This window comes from Drosophila simulans, chromosome 2R (genome assembly GCF_016746395.2).
Source record: "Drosophila simulans strain w501 chromosome 2R, Prin_Dsim_3.1, whole genome shotgun sequence".
Lineage (NCBI taxonomy): Eukaryota > Metazoa > Arthropoda > Insecta > Diptera > Drosophilidae > Drosophila > Drosophila simulans.
This window is the reverse complement of record NC_052521.2, coordinates 18,886,746-18,900,191: the sequence shown is the minus strand read 5'-3', so window position 1 is coordinate 18,900,191 and position 13,446 is coordinate 18,886,746. Positions and strand designations below refer to the sequence as shown.

Here is a 13,446-nt window from a genome sequence, read left to right as displayed (position 1 = left end):
CAAGGTCCCTGCACGAGTCGTCCTGAAAGGTCCTGGTCAGTGATACTTGGCTCAGTCTTTGAATTAATTATGAGCCTGTGGGTCAGATAGAAATTCCAAGAAATGTGGGATCCAAGAAGGTCTCTAATTCCAATTCACTGCAATTTGAAAGAAATGTTTTCAGAATTTAAACAGTGCGTTTGCATGATTTTTGATTTAAGCGAAATATATAAAGAGTATTTGGCTGAGAGGCCTGCTTTTTGAGTGCCTAAAGAATAGTGATTTAAATTGCCGCTAAAAGTTGCTTTCGATTTTCAAGCAATTACTTTCTGGCCATCAATCAATCACGACTTTGGCCCGAAGTGAGCACTTACACTGCACTACATAAACAACGACTGACTGACTGGCACACATAAATAACCCCATTACAAACCTAATTACAATCAATAACAATTTTATTGCTCGGCCAACGACAAAAGCGAAAATGTCAGAACTGAAATTGTGTGGCAGCGATATCGATCTTACTTGTTGACATGGGCCAATTACAAACCAACAAAATGCACTGAACTGCAGCCAGCAGCCAAGAAAATTTATAGAAAACTAGATAATTGAATGGCAAAGGGGGCAAAACGCCCACACGCCAAACAAAAACCAACAGCAAACTGGTTGACAAACAAACTGCAGACGCCCACTGCCAACTTAGTTGTTGCACTATTAAAAGTGGAATTTAGATGGAGACGCCTCGGCAACAGGAGCAGTTCCTTCTCCTCTGACCCCGCCAAGGTGTTACCTGATATCCCAGAGTATCTTGTCATCTGGCTGGGTGTTGCCCACACTTTGCTCTGTAATTAATTATTTGATAAAAGTACAAGCATTAAGTCAATAAAAGCTAAATTTATGCCAAACGTTATCTGATTCTGACAAAAGGCGTGATTTATGCTAAAGCCAAGCAGAAGTAGGTTTAGTTTACATTTTAGCACGGAAACTAGTTTTGTGGTTAATAGCACTTACCTATTTTCCACTCATAATGTTGCTAGCTTTTCCTTAATATTAAAAATAAAATAATAGCAATAATAGCATATTTATTTTTCATTTTAAGTGCATTTCAAATATTTTTCAATATATTAATACACATTTTACCAATATTTTCTTTTATTCAAATTCATTTCTACTACCAATACTACTACTATATTATTTTGTACAATTACCTAAAATTACTGCCTGGTTAGATAAATCATTTATGCACATTGGCCTCAAAACCAAAAAAACCTGGGCAATCAATCAAAAATGCAAGCCAAATGCCAGGATCCGCCAATTTAAACGCTCATTAAAGGACGAAGGACGAAATGTGGTGGGTGGGGTTGTGAAAATGGCCAAAATGGGAACTGCGACAAGCGCACAATTTGCTAATGTTGACGCCATTATTGTATAATTTTCGTCAAGTGGGCGGGGCAGTCGGCGGCGGTCGGTCATTTGTATAGCAAACCGCAAATGTCGACGTCGAGGTTTTCCTAGCCGCTTTCCACGATTTTTTCACCCGCCATTTGCTTTCTTTTCTGACAGTTTCCGCGTCATTTTTCTATGGCACTATGCACTTAAAAAAATTGTATAGCTATAAATAAAATTAATATATTTTGAGATATAATAAACTTCAATTATAAACTTCGCATTTTATAATCTCCTTTTGTTTTTAAAGCAAACAAATAATTCTGTAACAAATGTACTATGTTTTTTTCAGTGTATTGTGAGCAGGTCTTTTGGAGGTGCAAGCCCAGACTTCGTCATTATTTTGGCATTATGTGTGGGGGCCAAAAAGGAATGGGCAAACGGATGAGGTCCACCAAGTTTCGGTGGCTCGCAAACATTCGTAAATGTCATTAACAGTTGTAAGGGCTGCGTGCCACGCCCACACCCAAGAACTTTATGCGGTCCGTCCGGAAAAGCGGAAAAGCGGAAGGTGGTGGGTGGTGGGTGGAGCGGGTATTTTCACACAAAATTACTTCTTTTATTCGCTGACTGACATTCATCATCATCATCAGCCGCACTTTGCTGGCCGCTCATAATTTGTATTTTGATTCAACTTGAAATCCACTTGGAGTGACCTTAAAGTCTGGCAAGTGCTAAGTGAAAATCGATTCATGGAGCTTATCAGGAATCAACTGACTTGCTACGGATCAATGTTTGCACTCATACATAATAAATGGCATAATAAATTAAGAACATCAGTCGTTTTGCGTTTCTTCATAGCATAGAAACTAGAGTTTTTTATTTCATATTTAAATGTAAAAAGTACTATCTATATGCATACCACATAGATTACAAGTATTGATTATATAAGATGTCTAGATCTTAAGCGCATAAGTTCGTACAGCTAGATGGTTTTTAACTATAATTATGTGTGTGAAAATAAATTTTGTTTAATGTGAGTGTCGGCGAGTGTAAAATCAAATTTTGGTACTAAAAGTAATGGGCTGAGCAATATGAATACGTATTATATATACAAATTCGAAACATAAAATAAAAACAAACTGAAATAAAAATAAAAATAAGAATGGCCACAGAAAATAAAAAGTCAACTTCGTGCTTAGTACACCCTGGGCAGGATGTAGCTGCGCACCTGGGTGCTGTAGCGCTGCCAGGAGGAGTGATAGCGCGCCTGATTCCGGGCGTTGGCTCGGGTGGCACGATGGAGCAGGAGCAGGATGATCAGGCTGAGGCCCAGAACTGGTGGCCAGGCCGGACGCAGGGCCATGGGAGCAGCCAGGGCCACGATGTCGCCGAGATAGTTGGGCTGCCGTACCCATCCCCACATCCCGCTGAGCAGCAGACGGCTTCCCTGATACGTGTGAATAGTTTCGATGTTGGCGAAGATCGGACTTTGCGAGTTCAATCGGTATTTGTACTTGTAGGCGCAACTGAATCGCTTGACCAGCAATCCCAGAGACAGCAGAGCAGCCACTCCCAGCGGAGCGTACCAGCAGGAGATGGGTACACGCTGCTCGTAGAAATACTTGGTGACCGCCGTCAGCAGATACGGAGTGGCTGCGTAGCGCAGGAGCAGCAAGCAGCCGTAGCCTTCGTGTTGCAGCTCAAAGGATGAGCTCAGGTGGTGCTCGAAAATGATGGAGTCCAGTACGTAGAACAGCAAGCAGCTGGCCGAGAACAGGGTGGCAGGGTCATAGTTTACATTGTTCCAGTAGTATTTGGCCTGGTAGAGATAGCCCTCCTGTTCCCCCAGCTGCGGCTTCTGGGGCCACACGAGCGTCTGGTAGATGTAGCAGCTGGCATAGATCAAAGTGGTCACCAGGGAGAGACGGTACTGAAACTGCTTCCAGTCCACGCGTCCCAGCCACTTGGGGTTGAGCTGTCTGCCCAGCGCGAAGTCCACCACAAAGCTGCCAGTTCTGCCATAATCATTGGTCAGCGTTTGGCGCAGCACATTGTACTTGGCGGTGTCCACCAGCCAGTAGCTCCAAGCAGCTGCCACAAAGGCGCCAACGAGTCCAAAGATGCAGAAACGCAGATAGTGACGCAAAACGAAGGTGACCACTGGATACTTCAGATACTCGGCAATTCCGCCGGCAATCAAAAGCGTAAGCGAAACTGCTAGACAGTTAAACTTGTAGGTCTCGCGGGTGAGATGAACCCTTCGTCCTGGCAGCAGTGCCACCAGCAGAAATACCACCACCTGATAGGCGGCAAAGGCACCCACCACGCGTGGCTGGAACACCTGGCGCGTTAAGTAGTTCACATCCAGCAGTATACCCAGATTGAGGTGCTTAAACTGACAGGCGTTCCTGGCCGTGCAGCTCCATGTCAGATAGTAGACGGCGGTGGGCAGAAGTAGAAGGAGCAGGAAGGCGCCTAGCCAACCGCCAAATTCTCTAGGAGCCTTCAACTGACGGCAGGATATTTCCGCCGGTGTGGCCGATTTACGGGTTACATTGAAACTACGGAACTGATCCTCCTCCTCCAGTTCATCCTCCTCATCAATATCCTCCTCACCCGTAGAGTAACTACGCTTAGAGGACTTCTCATCGTCGTAGACGGATCGGGACACACTCCTACTATAACGACTGCCCTCTTCGGTGTTTGTCACTGGTGTTCCAGCTAGATTCGAGATTGTCTTGGACACCGATCGGCGCAGTCGGTCGGTTATGCGCTTGCGAATGGAATCCGTGTCCACCTCGCCGTCTCCCTCGGCACGGATCTCGATGCGCTCCGTGGTTGTGGTGGTGCTGCTGGTAGTTGTACGGCTGAAGCTGTTGCCGCTGTTCACGGAGCTGGTGTTAAATGCTTTGTTCGGGGCGCCGCTGGATGTGTTGGTGGTCAATGTCATGGGCAGATTGCTGGTTGACAGACGAATGGGCGATGGTGCCTGTAATTTAAGAAATTGTTTAACCTTGGAAGAATATACAAAAGAACTTAATTGTACAAAAATATGTGGGTATTCAAAACTGGGTTAAAGTTGTTTATGAGTACACTAATCAGATTCCCCTATTTTTGTAATCAGCAGTTTAGCCCAACAATTACAAATTCGTTATCTTAACCCGGAATTTCCTAATGGTAGCATATGAAGGCAGAACTCTAAACTGATAAGCAGGGCGGTGGGTTATGGAACCGCTTATCAGTTCCATAAAACACACAGAAACAGAAGCTCGAAAGTTGTAATAAAGGTAGGACAATTGGTTGTAACGACACTCAAAATTAAGTCCATGGAACTATTAAATATATAAATATATAACTTATCTAATATTTTACGATGCTTTTACATTAAATGCAATCGATTTCAAAATTCTAAACTGCTGATGCTTGCAATACTGATCAAATATAGATAAGCACTTATCCACCGGCCAGCAAAACTGGTTTGTGTTGGGGAACTCACCTCGGAAACCTCTGGGATGGGCGTGGGTGCCTTGATGGCGGCCTTGATGGGCAGCGAGGAACCAGATCCCGGTCCGGTCAGCGGACCCACCGACGACCTCGGCCGGCTGGAGCGACGGGTGCGCGGGCCGAGTTCGGGCGAGGGCGGTGCGACGACCTTGTTGCGTGACGGGGAGGCACGTGTCCGGGTGGCGGGACCGGCGGTGGCGGTGACAGCGGCAGCTGTCAGGGAGCCCGTTCGTCGGGTCACCGGCAGGAGGCTGGGCTGCTTGGACTGGGCCAGGAGTGGGCCGCTGGACACGTCTTCCGTGCGACGCGGGCGTCTCAGGCGGCGATCCATGGTGTATGAATTGCGGTCGAAAAAAACGTGCTGCAAAATGGATATTATTAGTTGTTATCTATACGTTGTGCTCGGCGAGTGCTGCATGTTATTTATAGTTTACAAAATACACACAATCTATTAATGTACTTAAGTAACGCTGTGGTTTTCTCTAGTTTCTTTGTTTTCTTTTTTTCTCTAGTTTTCTGTATTTATTTGTGTTTGCGCGCCGAAAGGAAAAGCGACGTCGCTGCCGCAACTGTACATTCCGCAGGCAGCGACGCTGGCAGAACGCGCTCTCTCTCTTGCTCTCTTCCTCTTGGCTGGCACTTTGTAAACGCCGTTTAACTTAGTTTTAGCAGCTTTTAACGTTTCACAACTTAGTTACTCACTTCTGAGGCGATTTATTTGCAGCTTTTCACTTTATGGGGCTGTTGCAATGCCGTAAATTCAGCATAAATCACTTGATAAAAAAGACGCGCGTCTAGCTGTCGGCGGCTGAGAAAATTTTGTTGTAAAATGAGCGCGACCCACTGCGTTAGTATTTTTCAGTGTTGGCTAAAGACGAAGGGCGCATAACAGCACGCAGCGTGACAGTTAACAGTGGTTTAGTGGGAATTTTAAGACAATTTTAAATGTATTAAAGACTAAATATATTGAAGTATTAAAAGTATTTGTACTTAATTTTACATTCCCTTAAACATTAATCGAACCATACCACTGCGCATGTATTATAAATCCATAAAAAACTTTTTGGAGTATATGATCTTTGCAAAGACTAACAGTGCTCATTTTATTTACATATGTAGCTTATACAGACTAGAGTTTTCGTTTAAATCTACTTGTTAATTATTTGTTCAAGACAAAAGAATACCGCAAACTCTTAGAGAAACAAAAAAATAATAAAATGAATATTCAAATTAACTAAATAACTTCTCAAATAACTAGTTTTCTAATGACATTGAGGTAAATAATTAATTTAGCTTAAAAGGAGCTAGAGCGTCGGATCTGTATAGTGGAAGTAGAGTGACTGTCATTCCTGGTATTATTTAGCACATTCTATCTCAATCTCCTCACACACATAACAAAAGGCAGGAGAAAAATTGTAAATTATTACGGATTTTTCGGACATTTTTCTGTCATTTCCGGAGCAATGTAAGTAGAAAGCATTCGAAAAACCCAATACGCAACAAACACACACACACAAGCCGGACGAAAATGTTGCGCTTGCCAAATTCTGGTTATTAATTTGTTATGAAAACGTCTCTCTCACGGCCGCCTTCTACCTAAAAAAAAAAAATTGGACAAACAACGAAAAACCAAAAGTTGCGCTGCAGAAAAGCAAGTGAGGCCCATTGGATCAGTTGAAAGGATTCCCCAGGACATCGACATGGTGACCCCGCAATCGCCGACGCCCATGTTCAATGGATTGGACGATGATCTCTACAGCGACGCCAAGTATGCCCACGAGATCAACGACAAGATGCGGGTTCCCAAGAGAATTAAGGCCACCGGGGAGTACTCCAACGAGGATCTGCTGCTGTCCAACCAGAACGGCATGATCAGCTCCTGGAACTATCACGACAAGATCGACATGAACGTACCGGATCGAATTGTGGTCCTGGGCCACAATCAGCACCTGGAGACGCGCTCTGCTCCGCGGGAAATCCAGCTGGAGAACTCTATTCTGCCCAAGAACCCATCGGTCGGATTGGTGCGCGTCCAGACTCCGCCGCGCATCATCACCCTCACCGATCAACACTTTCCCTCGGCCTCCGAGGAGAGCTCGCCCATCCGGGCCAATGGTCATCATCTGTATGGCAATGATCTCGACGAGGACGCCGACGATGAAGAGGTCCATGCCACCCAATATGTACGTGCCAATGGAGTCGCCCGCATGGGCTTTCAAGCCAATGACACCAATTCCGTTGAATCGGACTCGCAGGTGAGTAAATGTGCCATCCTATCCACAATTTTCCTTTAGTTTTTTAAATCAATTGCAAGTGCTTGTAACTCTTTGCGATTTCTGTTGAAGAGCACTTGATTTGATGAAAGTGCAGCTATAGACCTTAGCGATCCGCATATGACGCAATAAAACAACCAAAATTGTTAATAGATAGCGATCACACTGCGCTTGCCACCCATTCAGTTTGCAAAGAGATTACCAGCCTGCTGGTTTTATTGAATTCCTAATACTGCTATGATAAGACGGCTGACCCAATTTCCATCGACTGTGTGGAAGCACACTCTCACTTTTTGTTAGTCGCTGGAGTAGCCGTGTGCCTCCGGTCGATCCTCGCCCTCCTGTGAATCCTTAAGGCGCCTTGCGAAAGGACGACACTTCCAGATGTCCACCTCGGTGGCCAGGCACTTGCGAAAATCGAAATCGCACAGACCCAGACTGTAAGAGCCCTCCATGGGCTCGAAGTAGTGAAGGCCACGGCCAATCTTAATGACCACTCCCGAGCTAAGCACGATCTTGCGATCATGCAGACTCTCGTCCATCTGGAAATTCATCTGGATGTTGCCACCGGCCAGGTCGCTCTGCATTTGCTGCAGCATCTGCAACTGATTCTTGGGCGCCGCCGCATCTGGGCGCGTAGTGAGGCGAATGTACTTTAGATAGCGACAGTTCTTGACCAGCACCTCCAAAAAGTTGAGCAAATTCCTAAAGTGTGGCGGCTCCGTGAGGTGTGGCTCGTTGAGATGGGCCTCCCGTACCGCATCGTCCAAGTACGGACCAAACAGCCGCTGGTAGCTTCTGCCCCTGGCACCCTGCTCGATGGTGATGTGATCCAGCATCCTGCTGGTGTGCAAGTGCCCTTTGACCTGATCCCTCAGCTGTTTGGCCCGCGCCTCGTACATCTTCAAGTACTTCCCACACAGCTGGCGGCGACTCGGCTCCGCATCGGCCATCTGGGACAACTTGAAGATGCTCTCCTCGTAGAGCAGTATCGCCTCCATAATGTGACCCGTCTGCTCGCACTTCAGCGCGCTGATTATCGCCTCCAGTTTCGGCAGCTCGCCATCATCCACTTCTGCTACGTTGGGACTGGTTGTCATTGCTCGGATCGAAAGAAATTGGCTGACTATACAGAAAATTTCGACTTAGGGTTTTTTTTTCTGAATGTTTATTGCTTATACTGACACCGGAAATATTTGGGGGAGCTCTGAAAAATGACTCTTGCTTCACATTGATAACAGAAAACTTTCCCAAACCAGACACTTAACATGGTACACACATCTAATCGTATTTGGCGCAACTTTGACTACCTTATGTCTTCCAGTTGACCACGGGCAGTGCCAGCAAGCGCTCGCAGCTGAATCAACAGCAGCACAACAACCTGGATGCCTCGATGCTGGCGCACCGAGAGGGCACGCCCATGGGCGAGCTGACGCCCCACGATGAGATCCTGTATCTGAGACGCCAGCTGGCCAAGCTGAATCGCCGGGTGCTGAACATCGAGATCAACAACGAGCAGCGCACGCAGCGGGAGAAGATCGTCTACTGTCTGGGCCTGGCCTACTTCGTTCTCAAGACAATATTCTGGCTGAATCGCAACTAGACGCAATGTAGAGCCCACTATGATGGTTGGCGATCTGTGCTGGGTGCCAGCACAACCACCTTGCTATGGACACCCTTTTGGAACAGCTTCTTTCGTTTCTTGACTTTTGTGTTTCTTTTGTGGAAAGGCTCTGAGAGAGACTTTGTTTTTTGTTTGCCATAACTTTGTAGACTAAGCTCCGTAATAAATAAGCGCAACATCGTTCTGTTTTGTACACCGTGGAAAACCAAAAAACAAAGGCCCCCCCTACTTAATTTGTAAGATCTGGCACTTAAGGAGCGTGTATCTAAATCTAAGCTTTAATCTCTACGTGTTTCAACTGAGCAGCCCCCAACACAAAACCGAATCATCACAGCATTGCATTGAAAAGATATTGTTTAAAGGGTTGTTTCTATTTTAGATCTGTTAACATTTGATAATCCCAAAGTGAAAACAAGAACTCTAATGGTATTTGTATGCGAAATCCCATACGATAAATAGTTAAATATATACATAAATATAATACTAAACTAAATCCCACAGAAATCATTGCATTGATTTTTGCATAACTAGCGGAAGCGAAGGAAATCCATTTAGAGTGTAGCATGAATCATCCACTGAATTCATAACGATATTTAAAATAAAACGTTTAAAGTACCAAAACAAACCTTTTCTTCGAGGAAATAAGTAGATTTCGGTTTTCAACGCATTTAAAAAATGTATTTATTTTAATTTGTTGGTTTTCTCTTTAAATAATACGTATAGTAATCAATTAAAACTACCGATTAAATGCAATTACATCTGCTTGTCTCATCTAACTTCCGACTTCCTCTTCTGCTATACATCTTTAGCTAACAAGACGTTAAACATTAAATTTAATGCAAAATGACGAAAAGACCTGAGCGAAATTTCGTTCGATTCATTTGCGGTGTGTGTATTGTTTTTCGTGTATTTCGTCTGTGAAGTGGATTGTTTCTTTCCCTTTGCTGCCCGATCTTTCAATCGCTATCATCCAACTACTGAGAGAACAAGATGCAATTGTTTGTATCTTTTTATTTATAATGGAATTATCGTTAACTTTACACAATTTATATGCAAAGGGGACTACTTTCCTCTTCAATTCCAGGCGAAACGCCGAAGGATCGAAAAAAAAACACCTCAACGCACATCCTGCTAATCTTATTTCTTCTCCTTCTTTCCTGTCGGTTATCCTCTTCTTTGTATATGGGCATTATAGAAGAAACGACTACTATAAACTTAAAACTCGTGTGTATAAATACAATTTTGCTTATTATCGCGCATTTTTGTTCTCTCGCGTGTGTGATTGTGGATACAACGTTCAACAGATCTCGTTGTTGAAGCTGTCGATGAGATGATCGGGCTTGGCGGCTTTGTATTCTATTAAGGGGGACAGTGGTTGCTGATGTTTGGATGTGGTGTTGCCACCAGTGTTCTTGTTTGCTTGCGGGGGGTTCTGGCTGGTTGTGTGTGACTTGGTGATGGATTAGGGTGGGGATGAGCCAGTCTACTCGCTCTCATCATCGTCGTCCTCGTCGGACTCCTCCTTCTTGCTCTTCTTCGCCACCTTTTTCGCGGGTTTCGCGCGCTTCTTGGCTCCACCACCGTTGGCAGCACTGCTGCCACCATTGGCCTCGAACTCCTTGACGGCCCGATCGTAGTCGTCCTTGGCCTTAGCAGCCTTGGCCTCCCACTCCTAAGCGCAGCAAAAGAAGAAATCGTGGTGTAAGTAAGGATCTTTGGATGGCAATAGCCAAGTGTACTACTTACAGACTTGTCCTTCATTGCCCTCCATAATTCGCCACCGCGCTTGGCCACCTCGGTGACCTTGATTCCGGGATTCTCGCGCTTGATCGACTCGCGGGCACTGTTGAGCCACAGCATGTAGGCGGAGAGTGGGCGTTTTGGCTTATCAGACATATTTGAATGTGTTTTTGTTGAAACTATTTAACAAGTGTTACACCGTAAATTTTTGCTTCGAGCTGCAAGAATGAAGATAAATAATTATTAGCTGGATATTTGTATAGTTTTTAACAGTCTTGTTCCTGCAAGTGTAACAGCTGTTATGAGCACAATTCCTATGATATCTATGTTATTACCGATTTGGACATGTAATATCCAAAATTGACATCTACAATCAGATATTAACATTTTAGCAATGGTTGCTGGAAGTTGAGCTCAAGAGATAGTTTTTAGGGATGAGATAAAATGCTGTACATTCTACGCAACTGAAAGCTGTACAACCAAAGCCTTTGCTTTTTATTGTTATCATAGAATATTCATAAATTCCTATAACTACTTAGTCGTACTGTACTCAACCCAAAACTAAAAACTTTAATTCAAAATGTTACGGGCATCACATTTTCGTTTTAGCAGCGCGCCATGTTCCTGTACCAAAAAGCAAGGCAAACACAACAGCAGGGGTAGCGTGAGCGAGACAGCAGGCCACCACCGGGACGAAGCGATGGCGGCGCAAGCGAGATGGCACCACTACTAGGGCTATCGCTCAGCACTCTTGAGCAAGAAAATACAAAAAAGAAACTGAAAATGCGCGCGCGCGCGCTTGCTCTCTCCCGCTTCTTGCTTCCTCTATCTGCTCGAACGCGCGCCACTTAATAATTAATATGAAATTAATTGGTGTTCTACAAAGGAATATGCATGGACCTTTGACACCGCAACTGTTTGGCGCTCAAAGGGCCCGCTTTTTGGCCAAAAGGTGGCACTACTTTCGACGGCGAGTGCGGAAGCAGCGAAACGGCAACACACTTTTTCTGTATGCGATGACTGCCTTATATTGGTACAGACTGCGACGCGCTCTCAAAATGTATGAAAAACCTCGAAAATGATGGGGAAATGGCCGTTTGGGGTACAGATTTCAAAGAAACACTTAATTTGTGCAGGAGAGGCAATAATAAGGGGGCTATAGGCAATTAATGCTGGTTATTTAACGTGTTTTATCACAGCGCTCTTTGAACTCTTCCTCGTGCTCGCTCTTTTTGGAGTTACTTGGAAACTAGCCGTTTATTTGAACAAGCTGTTGGTTTATCACTTATACATGTGTTATATGTCACAAAATTGATGTTTTTAAAGTTTTTATCTCGTTTGCTGCCGTCCGTTCACCAACCTTTGTCGCTTGTGGTTCCAAAAAAACTGAACGAGTCAGCGTCGACTGCCAAAAAGGAAGGCAGCGCGCTCACAGTCGACGGCGGCAGAGGTGCGCAAAAAAAAAAATGAAGGCGGCAGATGTTCGATAGAGAGAGTGCGGGAGAACTGCGTGGCTTTGCGGCTCGCTTTGGTTTTTATCACTATACCCCAACTTTCTTTACTGCTGATATTCACAAATGTTATTTTTATAAAAATAAAATCATTTCATTAGACTGACAGGAACTAAGAAATTATTTACAAATAAATTAACTTGAACAGACTACATTTGACTCTCTCAGAGAGCGAGAGAGAGCAATGCCGCTCTCACACCGAACCGGCAAATTAAAAGAGAAACGCTAAATGTCGGGTAAAAACAAATGCACAAAACCGCATATCTTATAGGAAATAGTAAAGCAAAAAAGGCGCGCGTTTTGCTTGGCGTCTAGAAAACAATTTGGAAAATTGCTACTTTTTGGGCGGAAATTAAGGGGAACTGCGACGTTGGCGGCCATTTTGAGGCGAGGCCTAAGAAGCAGCGAGCAAAGTGAAGAAGTCAAAGCCAAAATGGCAACGCTTTCTCTGCTCTTTGGCTTGGGGGTACAGACACGCGCTGCTTGATTAAATTCACAACTTATTCAACGACGCAAGACTGCTTTTCGCACTACAAATATGCTTCACACAACTAGGCACTTATATCTGTATAACTAATTCCATTAACTCCTCACATTTTATCTTGCACAATATTATTTAGGACTCAATAGAGGAAACCAACCTTGCTCTTGTGCGGCTAAAAATGAACTGTACGGAAGAACGCAACGGTTCGCACAACGAAGAAAACGAGAGAAGATGTGAGAGTGTAAAGAAACGCCGCCAAGCAGCGACGTCGTGTTGGTATTGGTGAGAGAGGAAGAGAGTTCTCTCCCTCTCTCTGCGACGGTGAGCAAAACGGAAAACGATAAATGGCATGTAAAAACAAATAAAACGCTAAGCAGGGAAAATGCGTTTTGCACAATAGTAGACGAACTAAATGGGCAAAAACAAATAAATGAAGATCCCAATTCCTGCGAAATATTGCAACTATTTTGCGGTTTCTCATTTTCTTCCACTTTCCCATAAGTACAAACTAAACTGCACGGGAAGCAAACTCTCTCAGTTGAGCAGTACAAAGAACGAGGGTCGCTTTCTAAAAATGGCGCCAAAATTTATATGCCCAAAAAATAGGAAACAATAAATATTAAAAAAAATTTATCATAATTTTTTAACCTACCCTAAATTTCAGTGAAGTATTTTTATTTTAACCATACAGTGATTAGCTGGATTAGTACACTTAAAAGAAACTTTTAGATCTATATCACATATCACCTGTATTTTGATTTTTCAAACTAATCGAAAATAAAAGACAGTTAAACCCTTTAATACTTATATTAATATTTTCCAGTTAAAATTTTTTATTAATACTTATCAATTGATTACCATTTTATATCGTTAGATTAGTACAATTATATTTAAATTAATAAAAACTAACATAAAACTTTTGATGTGAAGTTAAATGAAATA

General features: G+C 43.8%; 4 protein-coding genes across 9 annotated transcripts; 1 reads left to right on the top strand and 3 right to left on the bottom strand.

Moving 5' to 3' along the window:
- Window positions 1–2,208: 2,208 nt before the first annotated feature.
- LOC6735619 (lamin-B receptor) lies at window positions 2,209–5,752 on the bottom strand. Of its 3 annotated transcripts, none has more exons than XM_016168711.3 (3): window positions 5,575–5,752; window positions 4,865–5,233; window positions 2,209–4,357 (listed from the first exon to the last, which is right to left on the bottom strand). In XM_016168711.3, exons 2-3 carry the CDS (start codon window positions 5,201–5,203, stop codon window positions 2,564–2,566), a joined length of 2,133 nt encoding a protein of 710 aa, XP_016028982.1. In that variant the 5' UTR covers window positions 5,204–5,233; window positions 5,575–5,752; the 3' UTR covers window positions 2,209–2,563. The 3 variants fall into 3 exon arrangements, with proteins under 3 accessions (XP_016028982.1, XP_016028981.1, XP_039148269.1); XM_016168710.3 differs by lacking the exon at window positions 5,575–5,752 and adding an exon at window positions 5,318–5,492; XM_039292335.2 differs by lacking the exon at window positions 5,575–5,752 and adding an exon at window positions 5,333–5,492.
- A 428-nt stretch (window positions 5,753–6,180) lies between these two features.
- On the top strand, window positions 6,181–8,962 carry LOC6735617 (transport and Golgi organization protein 11). 2 transcript variants are annotated; one of them, XM_016181407.3, is made up of 3 exons: window positions 6,181–6,337; window positions 6,509–7,127; window positions 8,470–8,962. In XM_016181407.3, the coding sequence occupies exons 2-3, from the start codon at window positions 6,573–6,575 to the stop codon at window positions 8,746–8,748; spliced, it is 834 nt and encodes a 277-aa protein (XP_016028980.1). In that variant the 5' UTR covers window positions 6,181–6,337; window positions 6,509–6,572; the 3' UTR covers window positions 8,749–8,962. The 2 variants fall into 2 exon arrangements, with proteins under 2 accessions (XP_016028980.1, XP_016028979.1); XM_016181406.3 differs by lacking the exons at window positions 6,181–6,337; window positions 6,509–7,127 and adding an exon at window positions 8,283–8,416.
- LOC6735618 (MIT domain-containing protein 1) lies at window positions 7,154–8,290 on the bottom strand. Its single transcript, XM_002082502.4, has one exon. The coding sequence runs from the start codon at window positions 8,243–8,245 to the stop codon at window positions 7,442–7,444; it is 804 nt and encodes a 267-aa protein (XP_002082538.1). The 5' UTR covers window positions 8,246–8,290; the 3' UTR covers window positions 7,154–7,441.
- An 803-nt stretch (window positions 8,963–9,765) lies between the features above and the next one.
- LOC6735616 (high mobility group protein D) lies at window positions 9,766–12,799 on the bottom strand. Of its 3 annotated transcripts, none has more exons than XM_016168709.3 (3): window positions 12,662–12,799; window positions 10,516–10,727; window positions 9,766–10,441 (listed from the first exon to the last, which is right to left on the bottom strand). In XM_016168709.3, the coding sequence occupies exons 2-3, from the start codon at window positions 10,663–10,665 to the stop codon at window positions 10,253–10,255; spliced, it is 339 nt and encodes a 112-aa protein (XP_016028978.1). In that variant the 5' UTR covers window positions 10,666–10,727; window positions 12,662–12,799; the 3' UTR covers window positions 9,766–10,252. The 3 variants fall into 3 exon arrangements, with proteins under 3 accessions (XP_016028978.1, XP_016028977.1, XP_016028976.1); XM_016168708.3 differs by having other exon boundaries at window positions 12,615–12,682; XM_016168707.3 differs by lacking the exon at window positions 12,662–12,799 and adding an exon at window positions 11,870–12,022.
- Between the last annotated feature and the right edge of the window lie 647 nt (window positions 12,800–13,446).

Excerpts from the sequence above, each read along its gene's own strand:
- LOC6735616 (XM_016168709.3), bottom strand. The coding sequence starts at position 10,665 with ATGTCTGATAAGCCAAAACGCCCACTCTCCGCCTACATGCTGTGGCTC. Across the intron at positions 10,442-10,515 it reads GGGCAATGAAGGACAAGTCT|GAGTGGGAGGCCAAGGCTGC; the intron begins GTAAGTAGTACA and ends TGCTGCGCTTAG.
- LOC6735618 (XM_002082502.4), bottom strand. The coding sequence starts at position 8,245 with ATGACAACCAGTCCCAACGTAGCAGAAGTGGATGATGGCGAGCTGCCG.
- LOC6735617 (XM_016181407.3), top strand. The coding sequence starts at position 6,573 with ATGGTGACCCCGCAATCGCCGACGCCCATGTTCAATGGATTGGACGAT. Across the intron at positions 7,128-8,469 it reads CCGTTGAATCGGACTCGCAG|TTGACCACGGGCAGTGCCAG; the intron begins GTGAGTAAATGT and ends TATGTCTTCCAG.
- LOC6735619 (XM_016168711.3), bottom strand. The coding sequence starts at position 5,203 with ATGGATCGCCGCCTGAGACGCCCGCGTCGCACGGAAGACGTGTCCAGC. Across the intron at positions 4,358-4,864 it reads CCATCCCAGAGGTTTCCGAG|GCACCATCGCCCATTCGTCT; the intron begins GTGAGTTCCCCA and ends CTTAAATTACAG.